The sequence below is a fragment of the Drosophila elegans genome, unplaced genomic scaffold (genome assembly GCF_018152505.1).
Source record: "Drosophila elegans isolate 14027-0461.03 unplaced genomic scaffold, ASM1815250v1 contig_814, whole genome shotgun sequence".
Taxonomy (NCBI): Eukaryota; Metazoa; Arthropoda; class Insecta; order Diptera; family Drosophilidae; genus Drosophila; species Drosophila elegans.
In genome coordinates this window covers 673,021-697,259 of record NW_024546167.1, presented here as the reverse complement: position 1 = coordinate 697,259, position 24,239 = coordinate 673,021, and the positions used below count along the sequence as shown (strand labels likewise).

At 36.4% G+C, this 24,239-nt stretch overlaps 2 protein-coding genes across 2 annotated transcripts; one reads left to right on the top strand and one right to left on the bottom strand.

The window, feature by feature from the left end:
• Positions 1-2: 2 nt before the first annotated feature.
• LOC108141877 lies at positions 3-2,405 on the top strand. The gene is made up of 5 exons (XM_017265482.2): positions 3-820; positions 1,105-1,277; positions 1,341-1,429; positions 1,780-2,091; positions 2,153-2,405. Exons 1-5 carry the CDS (start codon positions 66-68, stop codon positions 2,309-2,311), a joined length of 1,488 nt encoding a protein of 495 aa, XP_017120971.1. The 5' UTR covers positions 3-65; the 3' UTR covers positions 2,312-2,405.
• Positions 2,337-23,392, bottom strand: LOC108141879 (protein FAM107B). The gene is made up of 3 exons (XM_017265485.2): positions 22,672-23,392; positions 3,699-3,900; positions 2,337-3,249 (listed from the first exon to the last, which is right to left on the bottom strand). The coding sequence occupies exons 2-3, from the start codon at positions 3,848-3,850 to the stop codon at positions 2,970-2,972; spliced, it is 432 nt and encodes a 143-aa protein (XP_017120974.1). The 5' UTR covers positions 3,851-3,900; positions 22,672-23,392; the 3' UTR covers positions 2,337-2,969.
• Positions 23,393-24,239: the final 847 nt, after the last annotated feature.

The following is a 24,239-nucleotide window of genomic DNA, read 5'->3' as shown; positions in this document are numbered from 1 at the left end:
CATGAAAACATTGACATTCAACACAATCTGTCGTAGGAAACACAACCAAAAATCGAAACAGAAAAATGGCGAAAAGGCACCATAATAAACCTTATGCCCCTTTCGGTGTTGCTGGGGCCAGGGAAGTGGTTCACAAGAAGTACCCGCTGGCTGAGTACAAGGAGAAGATCAATAGCCTGTTTCCGCTGCCACAGAGGCCAGCGGACATGTGTCACGATGCGTTCCTGAAAAAGCTCCTGGAGCCATATGTCCTGGAGACCAAAAAGGAAGTTCGCGCCGTCAGGATGTCCGACTCTTCCGCGGAAGGCATTGAGGAGGATCCGAACGAGGGCTTTCGCGCGCGAATGTACAGAACGGACTACACAGCACGTGCCAGTGTATGGATGTCCAGGGCCACCACGGTCAGTGCCACCAAGTCGATTCTCACTCCCGAGCAACGCGACTCGGCCGCCTTGACCACCCAGATGTTCAAGGTGCGGTTCGCCAACCTGATATCGGACTTCCGGAACGTGTGCATCATCTATCAGCTGCTGCAGCTGCAGGAGATCCTTAACGTAATGCGGGAATATCCACCGGCCGGCACCAATCCCAATGACACCATCTTCGGCTGGTCCTACAAGCAGAATCTAAAGCGCTTCGAACAGCAAACGAACACCGTCTATGTGGACATTCTGGAGAAGAACAAATCGGAGGCCACGCTCGATGACCTCAAGTTTTATGTGGATCTTGGGGAGCTTATCGGTCTGGTGCAGGCTCTTCTGGAAGACGTTATCGGCGATAGAGATCTCTGTGCTCCGCGTGGCTTTATGGAACTTCTCAAGTGAGTGGGCTCTTTCAAACGCTCTATAAAGAAAAAAAAAACAGATATTTAAGAAAATGTCTCTAAGGAACTATGTATTAAGTATTTGGGCCTTTTGCATTTGTTAATTATTTGATTGATATATTCCATTTACTTAGGCACTGCATACTTTGGGGTTTCGCCTAAACCATTAACTCATTTAATTAAGTTACATTATATTTCATTCATCCTCCTCAAGTTACATTATCTTTCATTCATGCTCCTCATGACAGTCTTTAAGAAAGAATCCTTATTGTATTCCTTAGAGATACCCAGGTGGACATCGACAAACTTATTGCCGTGCCCTACGAGACAATAATGCGCGAACACGACACGTTAGTTGAGGAGGATGCGAAAAAAAATCGGGTTGGAAAATTCCACAATCCTAAATTGGTTGCCAAACAGCACGCCCTCAACAAGGAGCGATTCCAAATCGACTGTGAGTTAAGCCAACCTAAAGTAATACCCATTGAACTGTTTATGTTTTCTATTTGCTGCACAGATATGAGCCCCATAGAATCTCGCTATAAAGTGAATTGGACCCACGATAATTTGGAACAGGCACAATATATTGACTTCCTTAGGTGCAAGGTTTGTGCATTTTAAAAACCCTTCTCATCCAAAAGTACCCAAGTATTATAAAGCTTCTAGGTCTTATAAACAAAAACTCACTTGATTTCCAAGGGACGAATATAATCCTTAACTTTTGAATTTTATTTTAATAGAACTGAATGTCCTGCTTGGCTTTTTTTTTTTAAACTCTGCGAGCAAGAATAAATACATTTTTATTAGTTTTACAATTTTTTTTAAGAAAGCACTATTGTTTTTAACAAGACGTGAGTTTTAATTAAAATAAATAAATTTTGGTGCCAATTATAACCCATATCTTACCCTTGCTTGTTGTTTATTACATTACCAATGGTCCCATTTCTACCAAAAAGGTCATTTCCGATGAGTTGGACAAAATTGAAGAGCTCACCCGCAAGGATTCGCTTGTGTGGAGAAGCTGCCACTTGGAGTATGTGACCATGATCGAACAGTACAAAATTCGCATTAATTCGGTGCAGAAGGCGTACGACGACGATATGGAAACAGCCGAAAATATGCTACAGGCCACCATTAACAAGGTGAACAAGTGCAAGGAGGACCTCAGGCTGTACAAAGAAAAGATACAAATTTTCCACGTGAAAATCCAAGAGGTTCGCGATAAGTTAGCAAAGGAGGCAGAAAAGGAACGTTCCCGTTTGTCAGCGGTGAGTAATACATAATATATATTATATATATGTATATATGAAATTAATATTTATATAACAGGCTCGAGCTTCGAAGAGACTGTCCAGGATATTGGCGAGGCAGAAGGAAGAGAAAAAGGCCGCCGCAAAACAGGCCAAGTTGGAAAAAAGGCTGGCAAGACGAAATAAAAGTGAAGTTCAAGTCCCTGCCCCAGCCCCAATCCCAGAACAAATAGAATAAATAGCTTAAAAGCTTAACTTGAAAATTACAATAATGTTTATAGAAGACAAATTGGTTTTTTTAACTTTTTGCCTACAATAAAATTTATTAATTCCAGAAACTAAATTTGTATATAGATATATGTTGTATATAGTTCTGTTATCTGTTTAAATTTCTTTGCTTGACATAAAATAGTTTTTTCTATATAGATCAAATATCTTTCGCCCAAGTTCTGTCTGTCTGTCTCTCTGTCTTACTTTCTAACACATTGCCCTGTTTACAGCATTTTCGGTCTCACTAATTTATAGATATACATACACATAACTACACTAGATACAATTATATTCAATTTTGTTGTTTGATTTTGGAAGAAAAGGGTCCATTTAGAAACTAAAACTTTATACATGTGGTTTATACACAACGAAATCAGCGCAAGAAAAAAACTGTACTTAGATTAGTAACTAGGACTAACAAACTAAACAAGTAAATGGCTTAGTCTAGGTATAAACTTTAATTATAATAACCAACTAGTTGCATAATATCAAAATGAAAACCGCTCACAAAGTTAACACATAAAACACATGGTTTCCTTACACACAATTTGGTTAGGTCTGTTTACTAAAACTAAACATTAATCAAGCTGAGGATTACGATGAGGGATATCCGAGTGGGCTGCTCCTTAATTGTTGGCATGCGCCGTGCGCAGTTTGGCCCTAACGTTCAGATACTCGGGATTCACATACTGCCGCTCCTCGGCGTCCTCCTGATCCTGTTTCTGGGCAGCCGCCTCGTGCTTCTGTGCCCGTTCCATGATCACACGCCCGAGTTCTCCCTTCAGGCCGGGAATTCCGCCAACAATTTCTGCATCCGGTGAATGCTGTTCGGCGGCAGCATGTCGCTCCTTTTGTTTATCGTAGGCACGTTGCAGTTCCGATTTTTGGTTCAGCACGCTCTTTCCCCTGGAATAATGTATAATAAATGATAGTTAATAAGTGATTTTATGAAAAAGACATTAATTCACTGAACTGTTTTTTTACTCTTATATAAACTGCAAACTTTACTAACTTTATGTTTAGATAATTGCCCACACTTAAAGTTTTCAATAAAAAAAACTTTTGTTTTCCGTTGCTTTAACGTTATTTTATGGCTTTAAAAAGCTTTTGTTTTCCTCGGTTTTAACTTCGTTTTTACTACTTTAATACATTTGCAAATTTTTAGTTTTTATAAATAATAATAATATTTAAGATAATAATAGTTTGCTTATAAGTTAAGCAAAAAGTATTTTTGGAACTTTCTGGAAAGTTTCAAATAATAATATTTAACAAGAAAGTTAAAGTTTACAAATTATATACAGTTCTAAAAAAAAGTTGAGTGAAATTAAGATTAGTTTGTGGACACCACTACTCACACTCTGGCATTGAACTTGAGTTCCCGATGCAGCTCCTTGCGATCGATGTTCTCCATGCAGGGATTGATGAGCTTCTTGGGCAGGATCAGTCCATCGGAGTCCGTCTGGACGCCAGTGGGCGTGGCCGGCGGGGAGCTGGTCATGGACATCATCGTTCCGGCCGCGTTCTCAGCCTCCGCCAGACTGTGCCTGAATGCTGTGTCTGTAAGATAGATGCAGAGAGTTCAGCGATTAGTGAATGGATTCGCATTCTTTCCCACTCGCTAACTACACAGGAAGAAATTATTTCTTCTTCATAATTATTATAACAAACATAAAAATTAAAATTCATTTTTATAGTTACAGTTTTATACAAAAGTGTTTGGATAGTTTTACTTGTAGTATCAATTTGTGCAAACAATTGTTTCATTCTATTAAAATATTTACAATTCATGATATTTTTTTTTTTCTTTAAATCTATGCGTTGCTTTTTGTGCGGCCCCTCTAACTTGTAACAACTTTGAAAAATTGATAATTATATTTCTATCTGTGTACAGCTGGTCGATGTCCCCTCCTTTGACTGTGCCAAAGTTTAATTGGCACTTGGCCTTCCCCTCACAAATCAGTTCGGGCCTTAACCACCCAACAATGCACACAATAACCGCTCAAGAACCCAAGAAAACCAAACAAAAGACGTCTAAAGCTTCGTCGTTTATTAAGGTTAAATATTTCTCCTCATTCATGTCATTGTCAATTTGTTATTACAAAAAAGAAAAAAAACCAACCAGCCAGCGAGCAACAACTGCTGTAAAACCGTAAAAAAAATTTATGAGAGGCAGAGGCACAGTAAACTCGATTCAAGTCAGCGGTAAAGTTCTTTCCGACTGTATTCTTCTTGTTCTTGTTCTTGTTCTGCTTCTGCTGCTCTTTTTGTAAATTTTTTACTGAACCGTCACCAACGATGAACTTCTTTTGTTCACCCATCATATTAACCCACATCGCGGCAAACTACTTAGTCGCTTGAAGCCCAAAACCTAAACTAGATTAATAGCCGATGATAAGGTACAGAATGAAAATAAATAAAAAAAAAAAAAAAGAAATTGTGCTGAAAGGGCAATGACATGGCTAAAATGGCTTCGCAACTGAGATGAAAATCGCAATGAGTTCAGTGGGTAGAATTTTAAATGGAATTTGCTGACTGCTGCGTCGGGGAACTGTGCCAAAAAGTCACAATCTAAATCTGATTAAATTGATATAAAGCTATGATAATTTAGCAAATGCAAATGCAATACCAAGCTTAACAAGTTTGCCAACTATTGAGGTCGATTATTTTTGCCCACAGACAAATTTCCATTAATCAAATAAACTGCTATTAATAATAATAATAATAATCTAAATAAAATCTATTTGTTCTCTAGTTAGGGCAATTGTTAAATAAAAAGCCAATTCAACTGGTAAATGTGTGTGTGTTTAGGTTTTTTCCTACAAATTATTGAACTATTAACATTTCTTATATATCATTCTTGCCACATAACATAAATTGGCAAAACTAGTTCACAAGAGTCTCAACATTTCTTCGTGAGGGTTAACCAACCTTAATTGGCATCTTCGCTCAGAGTTCACGTTCGACAATCAATCAATCAATTTCATCAGAGTCATTTCAGACAATTCCTCCGAATTATGCTTTATTCAATGTTGAACAAACCTCCGAATCTCTTGTTTGCCGACTCTAATGGCCATGAAATCGCTAGTCTCTAGTCTTCAACCTTTAACATTTTGTGACCCTCGGGGTAAAAAGTGACAAAACTAGCATTATCAGCAACTGCATTATGCTAATCAAGGTGTCCCATATGTGGCCCAATCGGAAATCGCATGCAAATCCGTTTTGATTGATTTTTCTTCGATTTCAAATCAAAATTAGCATTCGCCGACTCTGCCCTGGTAATTTGCATTTACATTTGCAGCGATGTCTGGTCTGGGTTATTCTGATAGGTAATGAGGAAAGTTCAGATCGGTATAGAAGTTTGGAATTCCCAAATGGAATGGTAAATAAGAAAATTAGTAAGTCCATGGAATAGACTTTTCTTGGCTTTTAATTTAAAAATGTAACTAGGATGGGGAAAACCATAATTCCAATAACTACTTTTAATTACATAAAATACATTTTTAAACATTTTTATAGATAATAAAAAAAATGTAATTAGAAGAAATGTTGTTGAAGAGTAAGCTTTAAAAATGTAAGGCATCTGAAATTGCCTTTCAAATTAAAATACTCAAAGTTGCGAGGGTATTTTCATTAGCTTCAGGCGGGCTTCACTTCGCTTACGATGTCCATCGCCGTACAACAAGTTTTCACTTGCGCAATCGAGTGATTTGACTCGCAGACCCCCACCTTAACCCCTTCACGCCCCACACTCTGATAGAAAATGGTGCGCGACTCGCTTCCATGTGGGTTAATGAGTTGCACATGTACTGTGGGGTTGGGTGTGAGATTAACGCAAATGAAATAAACGGCGGCCACTCCATAAGGGACCCAGTCGAAGAAGAAGAAGACACAACCCCGTGGACAGCCCACTTCAGCCAGGCTAATTATATGCAATTTGTTTTCACCGAATGACCGGAGGCGACCCACTCTAAGCCCCACAAATCATGACAACATTGGAGTGCATTGTGTATACAATTTATGATATGGCATAGGGCTCTGAATTATTATCAAGTGCGGTCTCCAAACGAAAGTTTTCTTTCAAAGCAGCCTATCCATTTAACCGGGTTGAGGGACCAACAAGCCATGACAGCACACTTAAAGGCAAACCATTGTCATGGCGGGTTAACTAGCTCGTTTCGTACAAGGGGCAATTTTCTGGATCTCGAGTTAAGAGTTTTCGAATCAAAAGAGCCCTTGTCTATTACATTTTATTTAAATCTAATAGTAAAAGAAAGTTTTAAAAGAATAAGAATGTTGTTACTAACCCCTTTGATTTAAATGTAGGCTTCAACAGAATAATATTTATACCACTTTCCAAAAAGAAATTTTTCAATAACTCAAATCAATTGCTTAACATTTTTATACCCTTGCAGAGGGTATTATAATTTCAGTCAGAAGTTTGCAACGCAGTGAAGGAGACATCTCCGACCCTATAAAGTATATATATTCTTGATCAGCATCACTAGGCGAGTCGATCTAGCCATGTCCGTCTGTCCGTCCGTTTATATGCAAACTAGTCTCTCAGTTTTAAAGCTATCTGCATGAAACTTTCCCAAAAGTTGTCTTTCTATTGCAGGTAGTATATAAGTCGGAACGAGCCGGATCGGACGACTATAGCATATAGCTCCCATAGGAACAATCGGAAAAATAAATGAAAAATATTATAACTTTGCTGTTTTTTAATGTTTTGTTTAGTTCTTCGACATTTAGTAATGGTTACATATTTCCGATTTACGGTTTAAATTTCATCAAAGTCGGAAGACTATATCATATAGCTCCCATAGGAACAATCGGAAAAATAAATGAAAAACAAGAAAGAAAGCAAACTTCGGCAAGCCGAAGTTCATATACCCTTGCAGCTATTGCAAGAATTAAACATTTTTGAAAACATTAAAATTATAATTTACTTGCGTATAAGTTTAAAAACATTGAAGCTATGATGATTTGCAGCTCAATTATTTGATAGTTATTTTATATATTTTTATTGTTCCTATGGTAGCTATATGATATAGTCGTCCGACTTTGATGAAATTTAAACCGTAAATCGAAAATATTTAACCATTACTAAATGTCGAAGAACTAAACAAAAAATTAAAAAACAGAAAAGTTATAATTTTTTTCATTTATTTTTCCGATTGTTCCTATGGGAGCTATATGCTATAGTCGTCCGATTTTGATGAAATTTTTACCATAATTCTGAAATATTTAACCATTGCTTTATGGCGAAGAACAAAACAAAAAATTAAAAAACAGCAAAGTTATAATTTTTTTCAATTATTTTTCCGATTGTTCCTATGGGAGCTATATGCTATAGTCGTCCGATTTTGATGAAATTTAAACCATAATTCTGAAATATTTAACCATTGCTATATGTCGAAGAACTAAACAAAAAATTAAAAAACAGCAAAGCTATAATTTTTTTTCATTTATTTTTCCGATTGTTCCTATGGGAGCTATATGCTATAGTCGTCCGATCCGGCTCGTTCCGACTTATATACTACCTGCAATAGAAAGACAACTTTTGGGAAAGTTTCATGCAGATAGCTTTAAAACTGAGAGACTAGTTTGCATATAAACGGACGGACAGACGGACAGACGGACAGACGGACAGACGGACAGACGGACATGGCTAGATCGACTCGCCTAGTGATGCTGATCAAGAATATATATACTTTATAGGGTCGGAGATGTCTCCTTCACTGCGTTGCAAACTTCTGACTGAAATTATAATACCCTCTGCAAGGGTATAAAAATTATAACTTTTCTGTTTTTTAATTTTTTGTTTAGTTCTTCGACATATAGCAATGGTTAAATATTTCAGAATTATGGTTTAAATTTTATCAAAATCGGACGTCTATATCATATAGCTCCCTTAGAAATAATAAAAATATATAAAATAACTATCAAATAATTGAGCTGCAAATCATCATAGCTTCAATGTTTTTAAACATATACGAAAGTAAATCATAATTTTAATGTTTTCAAAAATGTTTAATTCTTGCAATTGCTGCAAGGGTAGATGAACTTCGGCTTGCCGAAGTTTGCTTTCTTTCTTGTTTTAACAATCATTGATGATTAGTATTAAAGAAACCTTTACAATTCAACATTGAAATAACTCTTAAAATAAATAAGTGACTTCAAGACCAATTTTTAAAGTTTTCTAATTTTTTATCAAAGGGCTTTTGCAAATGACTTTGCATTTTTAAAAGACCCAATTTCCGCATAAATTCATTGCAAGCCCAAAAACCTAAGACCTTTGAGCTTTTTTCAACCTTATCAGCCATGTGTGATGGCATGTCTTTTCCGAATTTTCTACACTTTTACCCGTGTTCAGTGGCAGTACTTAATCACTTTACACCATCGCCGAAAGCCAAGTCGGTGGAAAACCAAAACAAAAAGACGATTTCACTGACTGGGAGAAGTGTGTGCCTCTTTTGTCTGCCCACAAGAATGGCTTGAATAGAGTGATGAATAATGTGTGATGATGAACGAATGTGTGAATATATAAGCGAATGAATTATTCACGCGGCAGACTCTTGTCTCAACTCACTTTCAAAGATGGACATGCGGTTCATGATGTTACTGGAAATATTCGACGAGGGTCGTTGCATTTCGTTTTATTTTTTTTCTTTTTCTTTTTCAATGGCACTATTAATGCAAACTTAAATTTGTGTTAAACGACACACTTGTATTTCCTTTAAATGATCAAGTATATTTGTATTTTAAGGGCAAAACAATCGAGTGCTTGCTGCGCCTAGTAGGTTCTTTGAACAGCTGAGGTGTTGCTGGTGGTAAGTGTTTTGCAGCTGGTAGCTAATTGTGGCTCACATCTTAGTAGCACAGTGACTTTCGCTTTCCCCGACGTTCTTATCAACGCAACAAACGGCTAAAAACTGCGAGTCGAGAAGGAAAATGTTGGTAACCGGACCCCTGCAATCGATTGCTGCTGCTGCTGCTGCTGCTGTTGCTGTTGCTGTTGCTGCTGCAACTTTGTGCAGTGCGACGCCAACACGTAACGCGTTTGGCTTGCTATTTTAGGCTTCCTCATTTGCAGCAGCTAACCAAACACGGTAGGGTTGGAAAACGGGGTTGGGATTGGGGTTTGGGGTTAGGGCTGTATTGGGCGGTTTTTTTTTTTATACGCCGCCGGACTGGCTTATGCAAGTCCAACAAACGACCAAACAACAGCTGACCCAGATATGCATTTCAGCCACGAACAGAACGGAATACTTAGAACAAAACGTAGCCGCCAGCGGTGGGTTAAAGCCAAAACGGATTAAATCCTTCAAAAAGTGAAAGCTCTTTGTTCTCAATCAAAAACCTCATCCCTCGGAAGCCTGCACATGCTCGTATGAGCCCCGTATTACCTATATAACTAGCACCGAACATAGTCGGAGATTAAAATACTTTTACCTTGATTTTGAGAAAAGGAATGATTTCATTTAAAGTTCAACAAATGGTTAATAAAAAAATAAGTCATTAAATAGGTTGATAGCCCATATTAATGTTACTAATAATATCCCATAAAAATATAACATTTTCGAGATAAAATATGTTAATAATTTTTTTGGGGTTTACTGACTTGTTATGTAAACAGGAAATTATATGGAATGCTGATAAATAACAGAAAATATTCCTTAATATTTAACCACCTTTATCAAAATAATTTCATTTATATAAACCAATATTAAACTCTGGAAAAAGGTGTTAAATAAGTTGAATTTACTACAGCATTTTACTAAATAAGTTGTTATAAATTAAAAAAAAAACAAAATTTAAAATAATAAGTATATAATGTATAGGTTTCAGATATATTAAGCAACTCTTTTGGATAATTCATCATTTTTGTAAGTATGGAAGGTAAAAAGCATATAGATTATAGGTTCTAAGACAGTGCATTGATTTACGATACCCTCATATTTTAGCGCATTATGTCAGCTGGCAAAAGGATGTTTCATGTTGAATGTGGCATTTGGCAGTGGCAGCTGTGGGCGGCAGCCTTGACCCGACGCTGCCACCCGTCTGCATAAAGGACACACGTGTGCAGGATAACAAAGCCCCGCACGACAAGGGGATCGAGGGGGTTGGGCAGCCTCCTACCCTCAGGAGCTTTTTCGGAAGCTTCGCACTCTCGTTCTCGTTCTCTTTCTATTTCCATTTCTGTATCCATCTCTGGGGGATTCTGTAGGAGCATCGGCAGCCTCGTCCTGGGGAAGAAAATGGAAAATCGACAGCCAACGGCGAGCGTTTTCCAGCTTCCGTTTCCTGACCGCCTGGTGCTAATTGGCTCCATGGAGAAAATGGCCGCTCCACACACAACACAAACAAAGCAGAGACCCCACCATCCCCTTGGCCCCTTTTCCCAAATCGACCGACCTCGTTCTTAAGATGGAAGTCTAAGACATGGACCAACTTCTTGGATGGCGTACCGACAAAAAGAATGGGAAGGACCTTCAGCAGAGGAAGTTGCAGCCACTCCAGTATTTCTCCAGCCGAAAAAGGGGAGGTTGGCCACGGTGGGGGGGCGGTGGTGGGGCCAAAGGGGCGGTTCAGGGAGCCCGCCATTGAGCAACTCTAACTCAAATACTCCGCCTCAAATCAACCGGCGAGCAGCAAAAAACACAAGCTGGATGCCAGACAGGAGCAACAGGAGTCGTTAAACAGGAGCTATGACGTCAGCAACAGGATAAGACAGAGACAGACAGAGTGCGAGCGAGATGGCAGTGCAGAAGGGGGTAACAGCAGGCGAAAGCTATTACACAGAGAAATCATTTTGATTATATTTTTTAAATATTTTCATTTAACAGTAGACAAAACCAAATTTAAGAAATAATTTTAAATAAAATATTGTTTCTACTTTAAAATTTACCCTACTTTACCTTAATAATTGTAATATATATTTATAAAGGTAAAGTAGGGTAAATTTGAAAAAAAAGAAGTCTTTTACCTTTAATATATTGTTGACATGATTTTATTTAGGGCATATCTTGGTAACTACAAATCCAATTGACTTGAACATTTAATGAAATTTAATATTAAGCTATTTTTAAGTACCTCAAAATGTATTTTGTACCATATTTTTGTGAACGTATTTTTTAATAGTCACATATGCATTTAATTTTTTTTTGTGTGCAGAGAGCTTTTAGTTGTCTTTAAAGCTTGTGTCACTTGCATTTTGCCTCTCTGTCTCGCTCTGCATACCTTCTCCTTCTGTGATGTCATATATTCATCGACCCTTGGGGAACCCTCGCTCGTGCTCTCTCGCTCACGCCTGGGGTTTGAGCGAAAAACATCAATAAATAGATTTCCCTGATTTTTCAACAGGATAGCAGAAATGGCAGCAAAAGTCAGCAAACATACAATCACAAGTCTCTAACAAAAAACCCACCCAAGCCTCCCCCTGATTCCACTTAACCTCCTGATGCATAAACATTCGCCATCAGCCATTTAAGCTTTGGGTATTGTGTTTCTAGATGGGGGCTCGTCGGCTGTCTTCCTGTGGCTGCTTACGGGTTAATCAGCTGTGCGTGTAGTCAGGGGTTAAGGAGGTTGCCTTGCTAATTTCTATAGGAGTAATGGGGTTCTTCATGTTCATGTTAGCCAAAAAAAAAAATTGCGGTTGGCTCTATCTATTTGTTTAACACAAAGTGAGTGTGTTTGCCTGCCCTAAATATTTACACAACCAGGCCAGAAATAACAGAAATAGAAACAGGCCAAAACAGTTCAATAAATAAACCAGCAATTGAAACTTGTGTTATGCCTAAAAGCAAATTTGTGTATTTTGAGGATTTTTCGCAAAAAGTTTTTACACTTCTTTGTTGAATTTAAATCACTTTTAAATATGCAAAAATAGTTACATTTACATATAACAAATTGAACAGTTTCTTGTAGTTTAAACATTTCTTTTGTGTTCGAACTTAGTTGGTAAGAACTTATACGGGAAAAGTTATTGGCTTGAAATTGTGATTCGAAAAATATGGAACTTTGGAATTATCTGATAAAAATTTATCAAAAGAGAGAAAAACAGTAGAATTTTCATAACTCGAACTCTGATAGTGACCAGCCACTAAAAGTTTGAGTTATGAAGACTTCAAGTTATAGAACACATTTCAAGTACATTTTTGATATCTATTGCCAATAGAACTATTCGACTTATAAAAACTTCTTTGGGATCCTAAAATTGATTCCCATTTAACTTTTATAAAAGATTGTTTACTTCTTGAGATTTTTTGTAAAATATTTGTACATTTTCTTGACCCGACCTAGATAATCCCTCGCACTTATGTCATGGAACCCAGTTGTCGGTAGGCTCTGTGCCAGCTAACCAAACCCCACAGACTTCGCCTCATTGTAGGCGCGTGTTAGTCATAGAAATTTTATATTTACTATTTATTTGTGTTTGGCACATTGACTTGTGTTTGTCTGCTAACAAACCGCACGCAAGGCTATCCCTGTTAATTACAAGCCAGCACCCCCGTTTCGTTTGAAGTTCCTATGTATTTCTCTCTTTTTTTCCTTTAATTTTAATGGCGTGTTAGAATTTATTGGCCACGTTTAGTCGGCTGTTTAGGCCCCACGCCCATCGCTAGTTATCCGGTAGGTGAGTCATGAAATTAGCTAATCTGCCACGCCCCCCCACCGCCGCCTTCTGGTGGTCAATCACCCAGCGGGAGATGCAACCACAGGAAATCGTCCAAGTGGCTTAAAGGCATTCGGCAATGTAAGTCAGTCATTCCCCAGCTGCAAAGTGGCTTACCGGCTTTCACCTGCCCCGCCCCCTTCACCGCTCCTCCCTAAACTGTCCGCTTCAGTCACTCATTCAGTCACTCATTCAGTCATTCATTCAGTCGCAGCCACTAATTTTCCGCGTCGACATCGTTTGTCGTCTTGTACGCGCTTTTAATAACAATTTTCAGTTTAATTTCTTTCATTTTTTTCGCTTTTAAAATTTTTTTATTTTTGTTTTTTGGTTAAGCGGCTTGACAAGTGGACATAAATATAAAAAAAAAAACCGGTCAAAGCCCAGTCAAAGTCCACAAACCGAAAACAGTTGGCATTGCGCAATGGGAAAGCCTCGTAAAATACAACCTGGGAACGAGGCTCTAAATAGTTACTCGGAATATGGGGAAAACTTTCTGAAAAACTCCCCAACAAACTCCCTGAATAACTGACCTTTTCTTGAAATTAGCTGTGGCCCCAACAGCGATGAATTCCTAGAAAACGGAGCCCAGGCAGAAAATGCATTTCTAAATCTAAACAGCGATTTGCTTTATAAACAAAGGCAACAGAACAACTCAGCAGCGCCACACATGTGGCATTCCAAATTCAACATTCCGCATAAACAACAACACGAACAATTTGACCGACCCCACACCACAGACAGAATTTTTGAACAATAAACAGAAAATTTGTTTTTGCCGCGAGTCGGAAACCTTTATAGTTCGAACAACTAGAAGTAAAAGTCGGTAAAGGTTCTATCTAAAAATACCTAGTACGTTGTAAATCTATTCTACTAGTTTTTACTATTATATATGTGCAGCTCTTATATTCTGGCAATATTTGGATTGTAACAAAAAAAAATTCTAACATTTATTTTAAAAGTTTTTATTAAGTGCTGATTTTGGAATGTCATCAAAAGAAATACCAAATTCTTTCTTAAATGAAATTAATCCTCCCAAAATATTTTTTCTGGTAGTATTATTTTTCTGTGCTTTTATAAAACCAATATACCCTCAATAATAAAAAAAGACTGAGTAGCAAAGGGGCGCTGAGCGAGTCCATTAAAAGAATTTCGTAATCGAAATCCCGCATCGAGCCAATCAAGCTAAAAATTCAGAACTATAGCCCACATGCGGGTGCAAAACGCTTATCAGCCGGAATAATAATAGCTTGGACAAGAACGAAAGCCACACGAAATAAATTTATTAAACATTTTTATGATTGCTCTTCATTTCAGTGCTTTTGCTTTCAGAGCTTTATGAAAATTTGTTACTATTTAATGTAGCTAAGTAATCTAAATTGCTGTTGGGGATAACCGATTATTTTTAAGCAAATATTTGACCATGAATGAGCACTATGCGCATACGTCAGTTCAGATAAAAAGTTATTTGCTTATCTGAATTTAAGAAATCATAATAGTTAAAAATCCACATGGCAAATGCTGAACACTGTAAAAAAAAACTTTAATAGCTTTAAGTGTAAAACTTTTAGCTGTTCTGTATAAATATCATTAGGTTTTATGCCTCCATTTACAAATGGAATGTTGTAAGTTTGTTTTGTCTATTTTATTGATACTAAATAGGGCACATAAAAATGTGTTCTTTATGGAGCACAAATAAATTTGTATATTGTGGAACTAAAGAAAAACAAGAAAGGAAATAAGCTTCGGCCAGCCGAAGTTCATATACCCTTGCAGCTATTGCAAAAATGAAATATGCTTAAAAACATTTAAACTTTGATTGGGAGCCATATGAGTTTTTTCAACTTTAAATCGTAATTCTGAAATTTTTACCCATTCCTATATCTTAAAGAAAATTAAAAAACAGCAAAACTATATATTTTTTTTTTTTTCATTTCTTTTTCCGATTGTTCCTATGGGAGCTATATGCTATAGTCGTCCGAGTTCGTGTTGTGTTTATAAATAATTTCATAACTCAGTCAAATTCATCGAAATCTCTGAGTAGGAGTCTTTAAATAGTTAAAGCATCACGCCTGGTGATTTCATTTCAGACATATTCCACCCAAAATCAAATTTCTATATGAATATGATTATGGCTGCATTTATGACATAATTTGAGAGTCTTCGAATTAAAATTCCTCGGCTGCCGTGTATCGAAATGGGTCATAAATGCGATTAGTTAATATTCAATCGACACAATGCAACCCCAAGCCCTCAGGAAAATATTTTTCATTCAGCGGCGGCAGCGACTTAACAAGAAATGGCCTTAAATCATAATGTGTGTAAATGAGCATTACAACAAAATGGCCTTGACAAGCCGAAAAACCAGCAATAACAACAAACATCAAATTAGCCAATCAAAGCAGAAAAACAAAAACAATTTACGCGCTCGCAGACAGTAATAATCATTTTAAGCAGTTTAAAAAAATGAGTTTAAAAAAGTTTATATAAGCCACCAGACGCTGAAGAAATTGCAGCACTTAACGAATAAAAATCTGTTGTTTTACCAACCGGCTTAAAAAAAAGCTAAAAACAATTAAAAGCGTTAAAAAGCATTCCAAGCCTTTCACTCTTTTTTTCACTCGCTTATCTTCCATGACCGACCAAAATCATTTGCCTAGCCGAACTCGTAAAAAAACTTCAATTGAAATGTTGTATTATTTGATAACTCCATTAGTACCCCGAAAACAACAACAAAAAATTAATCAGTGGCGGAAACGAAACAAACTGCGCTAAGCGAAAGAAATCAAATGGAACCAATCAAAGGAAAGTAAAACAAATTTGCATAAAAAAACACATTAATCAAAGAAGATTTATAGAGGAAACTATAGTTGTATGGCTTTAATTGAAACCGAAAAAGTATTTTGTGAAAAACAAGTATTATTGAAAATGACGAAGGATATATTTTCCGACGCTTTAATGTAAAAGTGAGAGAAATACATATGCAATCGATTAATATAAAATTTTATAAATCTTTTTTCAAACCATGAACGAAATCGGTTCCTAACAAAACAGCTGTTAAAATTATGTAAACTTTATTGCTTTTAAAAAAATATAAAAATAACATATGTCGGCGAAAACGAATATACATATTTCAATTTCAGTTGAACCCATTAATATAGACATATATCTTGTACGCTGACGTCATCCGAAGGCATTCCAAGGAATTTACATTTACTTATTGTTATTTCACAATGTTTTCTTGTTCTCGTTTCCTATACATCTTTCTCTTTAAGACTCTCTTCTGGTCTTTTCAGATATTTGTTGCTTTTTGCTCATTTTTTTTTGTATCGCATGCAACAAGTTTCCTACATTGGAATATCAAAAATGTTCACAGGAAACCATCAAAATGCGCAGCGCGAAGTCGAAAATTGAACAAGGCTCTTTCTCATGACTCTCTCTCTCTCTTTCGCTATATCTCTTTCTCAAGTGGGCGTGTGTGTGTGTTTTGGGGTGTTGTGTTCATGTATTGCCCTCTGCTCTCTGCTCTTTTCTCCGCACTTTTAACCATTTTCTCCACTTTTACGCTGCCTATGAAAGGCCTCGCGTCATTGCACTTCGTGTGTGCTTGTTATTGTTGTTGTTGCGAAAGAGGGGGCGGTGGGTGACGGACAATCAACACACACACACATGCAAGAAAAGAAAAAATTGTACCCCCAAAAACGTTAAAGAGTGGGAAATGCGTCACGGGGTTGCCAATGGCAGGGAGCCAAACAAATGTAAAGAAAATTATTGGGGGTGGCTCGCGAACAACAGTGGGGCATGGAAAATTATCCACAGCTGTTAATGCAATTATCACCCCACAGCAATGCTCAAAGTGCCATGAATTGCAGTAAACTGTCAATTACGTCTGTTAGATAATTCAATTTTCCCATAAACGAACCAGTGCAAATTTGTATGAATTTTATAGCGGGATGCACTTTTTCGATTTATTCAAAATTAATTGCATTTTGAATATCTTCTCTATTTATTTATAAAAAAAAAATGTTATTTGACAAATGCAAAAGGTTTTCCCTTATTATTTTCTGCTTTTAAACAATATCAAAAGTTGGTAACATAATAGTATTATGTACATATTTATTTTTATGGATATAAATCGGGATATTTCACAAAGGATATATATACTCATTAAAGTTAAATGCTTTTTATAAAATTGAAGATAGCAGTTTTTTAATAGTTACTTTTAGATATTTTTGTTCAGATTTGGGTATGGTACTAATAATTATTTTAAGTTTATTTGTAAGCGTAAGCACATTTTTCTAAATATATTAATTACATCTGTTCATTTGTTGCTCATTTATGATTGCGGTACAATATTCATTAAAAAAATAGTTTCTTTGAAAACACAAGTGTTCATCTGTTATAAGGTGTTTAGCATTAAACTTGCAACTTAAAACATTGTTAACTGGCTAACCCAGAAAATCAGCAAAGGGTAACCATAGACCGACCTTGAAGATAGCCACAGTACATCGCCAGGCAGACTTATGGTGTAACCAATTTCCATATTCAATGCGATTCGGCACACTGTGACTGCGACTTACAGTGGGACTGTGACCGATGACGAGATCGGCATAAACATAAACCATAGGCAACCGACTACGATGAAGATGGAGGAAAACAAGACAATTCGACTGTCGACGGTTTGCTGCGGTTGAAAAGTCAAAGTCAAATGCAAGACATAATACAATAAAACAATCCAACTACAAGAAACAAGAGCAACAACGGCAAACGAACAATAATCGCAGAAAAGGAAAACAAGTTTTCACTTTTATATTTTTGAGTTACTCAGGTTGCCTCTACTCGATGGTGGGGGCATTCATTTCCAAACGCGATTCAATTGCAGTTGGATGGTTGTTGCTTTTGTTGTTGTTGTTGTTGGTTGTCGCTTGGGCAAATTGTGGCCATAATGATCAATTGCATAAGCCGGAATCGTAATCAGTTACTATGACCGCTTCAGTTGCTCATCCGCTTTTGGTCATACAGTCCACTTCCCCAAGTCGAACATTTTTTATTAACGATTTTCTTGTTAAAGGTTCAAAAAAATCCCAACCGCTGATTTGTCAAGCAGAAATTTGCATTCAAACATAAGATAAAAACATTTTTTCGTTTCTTTTGTGATAACTAAGCACATGAATATTTTTCAGTCATACGAACTCTCAATACAATTTTTGTGATAACAACATAATTTCTCAGAAAAAAATAAACAGATTTTTTTCGTTTTTCTTAAATAATTTTTTACTTTAACGATTTTCCACTCGAGCTATTTACTCTTAAGTTAGGTTAGCAGCTTTTATCATAGCCAAGCTCCCCTGTGATATCGTTGATCAGGCAAAAACCTGATTCCACTCTCTTTATCTCAGGCTCCCCTCTTTTTCCTCAAATGTTCGCAGGAGTTGTCGATCTTTTCGGGGAGCCAGCTTATCGGGCTTGCGAATTACGCGCATTTAAAAATCTCCACACAAAACATGACCATAAAAGGAGTTGCTTGGCAACCCAAAAAAAAAAACAAAAACAAACAAAACATCAACGAAACGTACACAAATGGCTATTTGTGGCGTAGAAAAACAACAACACTAAGTGCGATGATTACGTATCAAGCACATGGCCGACGCCCCTACTTATTTTGCACCCTCCCCCAGCAGTCAAAAAACTTTTCATTCATTCACCCAACGCCTGCTTGCTCCCATTTTACCCTTTCCGTTATGCATATATATCGACATTCAGCCATAAGTTAACAACCTTTGCTCATCTACTCATTATCAATTAGATAAGGAGAAGTTGAAGTGCTGTGGAATAATATTTGAGGAACTAATATTTTATTTTAGATAACTATAAAAGGCTAATTATCTTATAAAAAAGGAAGGAGATTACATTTTTAAGACCATTACTTGCAAAAATCTAACTTACTTATATAATTTTTTTTCATTAAGTCCATAGACTTGGTACTCTGGCTACCAAAATTGCTCTCAAAACAAAAAACTTCATATACAAAAAAGGCACATCATTTTATAAAGTTAATAAAGACTAGGTTTCAACCTATTTATAATTCAACAATAAATTGCTTACAATATTAATTCAAATTAAATAATAAAAAATTTGATAGATATAAAACCATTATATTTTCTTAATAAACCATATTTATTATAACCTATTTATTTAGAGTATTCGCCGATCGGGTTGGTCCCATTTCCTATCTGTTCTTTTTGACTTTGATATGTACATAGGTTGTGTGGCCTTGCTGCCTACTTTTTTGTGTAGTTTTTTTTGCAAATCTAATTCAAATGGGAAGCGAATAACAGAAATGGGAATGTGTTTCAATTGGAATTTACATGCCATGCTATCTAGCTGACCTAATCGTTATTTGAGCAAACAAATGTAAAGCGCAAAAAAAGAATTTCCCGCTACAATGGCGATAAATTTAAAGCTTGTTTTTCAGGGCTTGTGCATGGCAATGAATTAGTTTAATTGTATATTATTGAATTAGTTAAATCAGTAAAATGCTGTTTGCATGGAAACGATGCAAATCTTTTAAAGCCATCTGTGCAAATTTCAAATGTTCAACAGCTGCTGGGATTTGCAAAGCTTCAAAATTTGCTCTCTTCATTAAAAAATTTTGATGTGTCAGGGGGCTTAGGATGGTCCATCAATCAAGTCCAGATTAATAGCGTGCAATCGCGTTCAATATTTTTTAAATTTTTTTTTCGTTAGGTGTCTGAGCTCATCAGTGACAATTTATCAATCATTAACCCAACCCAAATGGGCAACCATGTGATGAGGACGAGGGTTAACCATCCAAAGAGGACAAAAAAATAACCAGTAATTAGAAATTCATAGATAAAATCAAGTGAAATATGAAGCCCCATATATGTACATATAATTTAAACATATGAGTGGACAATACCAAAAAAATCCACTTTGGGTCTGAGAGACAGAGAGAGAGAGAGAGAGAGAGATGAATGAGAGGGCTCCCAAAGGGCTGTGGACGCAGACACCATCCCCCCCATGCGAGTGAGTGAGATAGTACCCATGGACATGCTAATCACGAACACAACGAAACAATATGAACAAAACAAAAGCGAAAAAGAACGAGAGAAACCCACAAATAAAACCCGATTCGACAAAATCCGCTGTTGCCTGCTGAAGTTTCTCGGCGCCTGTTCAAATAAGTTTCAAATTTTGACAAATAAAACCATGGTTTTGTAATTTACGAGCATTCCGAGCTATTTTCATAATGATTGAGCGCGAGTTGAGTGGAGTGTTTGCAGTCCTCGATTCTCGGCTTGTCGGGTTCTCGGGTCCCATTTCCCAGTTCCCAGGGGAGTGAAATAAAAAACCAAAATAAGGACCTCTCCATGTCTCTTATTTATCCTTCTTCTCTTTCTGGCCCAGCCTCACAAGCCGTGCAATAAAACGGGATTATGAACGAGTGTGTTTTCGGTGTCTACTGTTTGTTTGTGTATACCCAGACAGTAGTAATTCGATAAACAATTTTTTTGTTAAATTCAACACATCTAGAAAAAAAAACACCCAATCTTTCAAGATGTTAATATACATAATTACAGTTTGGAAAATGTGTGTTTTTAAATTTTGTTATTATAATCTGCCTTTTTTTAAGTATATTTTTATTTTTATTTAAAAAATTATGTCTAGCTTACCACAATCCTAAGGAATAGAAAATTGTATGGTAGTACAATGTTAAAAAAAATTGTTATAATTGAAACTTAATTTTCAATAAAAAATGTGTAAAAGTGCTTCCAGTTTCATTGAGTAAAAATGAGTGTTACACCTAAGCCAAGTTCTACTGTAGGTAGGGAGCCCTTTTTTAACCAGTTGGTAGGAAATAAGAGGTTGATTCGGGTGCACTCTGGAAGGGGTAGTTGTTGGTGCCTAAAGAAGCTGCAAGCGACGGACGGAATGTGTCTAGACGTTTGATTACCGGGACAGACGCAGACGCAGATGCAGATGCCGCGAGGTCGTGGCACAGTGGACTTAAACCGAAGTTTAAGCTGGGCTCTAATCGTAATTGCCCCCGATTCTTTATGCCACTTTATTGGTTTTTCGGGCTTGGCCTGACTCGAGCTGACATAAAGTGTTTGCTTATCAGCTTTTTTTTCCGTTCCCAGGCGGTCATTGTTAATGTGTCTGTTGGTCTTGTCATCTATGACACAGTGGTGTGAAGTAGATAATGGGATAAGTGCCAAAATGGGTGGGTAATTAGGTTGGGGTTTTATGGCATTGCTTCCGAAGGCGATTAGAGCATTCTAAGATCCATATTATAGTTTTGGCAGTGTCAACAATTCAGATTCCTATTGTATAAGTTAAAAACAAACCCGTTTTCAAAGAACAGAAAGATTTTTCAATGTGTTATAATATATAACAAACATTGGCATCATCACTTTGAATGTTTTGAAAATCGATGTCTTTCAAATACACTCTTCTTTTAAAAAATCAGATAGAAACTTTTTTCTCATTATATAAACAAGTGAATATTTTATTTAAACCTACTGAAATGAATAATACTTTACTAATTCCGAGGATCAGACGATTTAGTCATTATGTAAACACATGAATTAATCGTCTGATCCACGGAATTAGTAAAGTTTTATTCATTTCAGTAGGTTTAAATAAACAATTCAAGTGTTAACATAATGAGAAAATGTTGTTTGTATCTTAACTATAAAGATCTTGAGATAAAAACCACCCCAGTTTAGGAAAAAATAGCCCAATAATCAGCTAGACCCTGTTTATAGCGTTTAGATTTGAAGATTATTAGAAAAATAAGATCTACGGTAACCAATCTGGTTTACGGATTACGCCATCAAGCCGGTTTTTAAACCCGGTTCTGTTCCAGCTCAAATCGCATTCCTGAATTTGCTACACACTAACAGTTTTGGGTTCTAAATTCTCAAGGTAACTCGATGCTGCCCGATTCCCGTGACAGGAAAGAAGGCACATAATCTTGTTCAGGGTTGTTAGCAAACCGAATCAAGGCTCTTTTCTACCTGACTACATTCGACATTTGCGCATATTATTTAAAGCGTCAGTTTTTTTCCCATTTCGTCACAGTGTATTAATCAGCATTGTGTTCCTTTGTTTTATTGTGCGCATTTTAAATCCCTTATTTCACAATCAGTAAAATAAATTTAAATTGCTTAATATAATATCTGGGAGATCGCAAATCATATTAAATGAGTTGATAACTATCTTTTATTTATAAAATTTTTTTAATACAGTTTCATTAAATATAATAATAATTTAATCATAATATTATTTAAAGATTTGTTCCCTCTAAAAACAAGTTTTTAAAACAAAACAAACAAACATAAACAGACTTAAAGTTTGAAAGGATATTAAGACCTATGACAACCACTGTGCCTCAAAAATCAAGGACTCTCGATGGTTGAGCTAAATTTTTTACACATTTGCGGGTTACTTTTTGCACAAAGGTCAAAGAGGCGCAAATCAAAAGGCGAGCCATTGAACGGGGGCCTTGACTTTTGCACTTTTTTCCAAAAGTTGTTTGCAGTACAGGACAGGACATATAGCAATCGGATGAAGGACAAGCATGCGAAAAACATAAAGCAAAATACCGAAAGTCGTGCTAAACTCACCACGAATGCCACAAGAGCCTGCTTAAAACTGTGGTGGAATCCCGTCGGAGGGTTGGGGGTGGTGGAGGTGAAGGTGGATAAACTGGAATTTCTGCCTTTCAACGATGTTTTGATTTTTCGCTATCTCTCTTTCTGCCTCTTTCGCTCAGCTGCTTCTGCTTTTTGGTTTGTTTATGTGTAATCCTTTTGTTTCTTTCGCTTTTGGCGCGCAATTTTCTTTTGTTGTTTTTGCTGTTTTTTTTTTTATGCTGCTAGGCAATTTGCAATGCAATTTTTCAACACACGCGAAACCGTTTTGTTGTTGCTTTTGTTGTTGTTGTGTTGGCCGTGTGATTGCGGTTATATCTTTGGCAATTTTTTTTTCACAATTTGCATTTCACGTTTTTTTGCAGCAGCTTCGACGACTTTGACTTTGTTGCACAAACACACTGAAAAACACAGACAAAACAACAAAACAATCCGAGGAAGCTGCTGGCGTCTTTTTTCTTTGAATTTTTTCCAAGATTACAAATCTGATTTTACTGCCTGATTTATTATAGTTGAGAAAGTCTTTTTTTATTTCCGCCGTCATTCATTCGAACACAATGTATGTTCACATTAATTTATCATCACAGAAATATTTGTTTTTAAAGAAACGTGTTATTTATCGCGACAAATCGGGTCTCCGATGTTTTCATATCTCCAGGTTCTTGTTTTTGTTTTTCGTTTTCATTTTTCGCTCAATTACAGATTGTGTTGCTTGCGAGTTGCTTTTATAGATTTTTCGCTGATTCATGTTGCAGCAGCATGTTGCTGTGCTCACTTTTTCTCTTTTTTGCTCTCCCACGCTCTCGGAACATTAGCAGCGATTTTAACCGATTTAGCCAAGTCATGCACCATAAATGGAAGTTTGTAAATTGTAGTGCCTTTTAAAAAGTAAAATAAAACAAGAAAGGAAGCAAACTTCGGCAAGCCGAAGCTGATACTTTCTTGCAGCTATTTTAAAAATGCTATATTGAATTAAACATTTTTATATTCTTAAAATTCTTAAGAATATTACACTAAAAGATTTGTTTGTGCCCAACTAAACTCTAACCAAACACAGAAAGGACAAACCAAGAAAGCTCACAATTATGTACTAAATACAATATTGATTTACACAAAACACAACACATACTACATATACTTTTTGTTGTAAAATGGAAGTTAATACCATTACTTAAAATATTAAGCACTTTCATTGCACTAAAACTTATTTTTATAAGCTTAAAAAATTTTTTAAGGAAAGCTTCCCTTGCACGTTGCTTGCTCTGAAATACCCAATAAATATCATGCTCTCTATCGATGCTATTCTTGAAGAGGACATATAGAGCAAAATATGAAAAGAATTTTAAAAAAGTTACAAAATATTAAAGTTACATTAAATCAACGGTTTGCAGAAGTGTTTTTTAAATTATAAGAACGGTAAACTTACTTTTGGTTGGCGCGTTCTCCTAGTCGCCGCCGCAATTGGAATTTCAGTTTTTATTTTAATTTTTTACTTTTATATCAGTCCAAGTGAATTGAACTTTTTAGTTTAGGATCCGGAA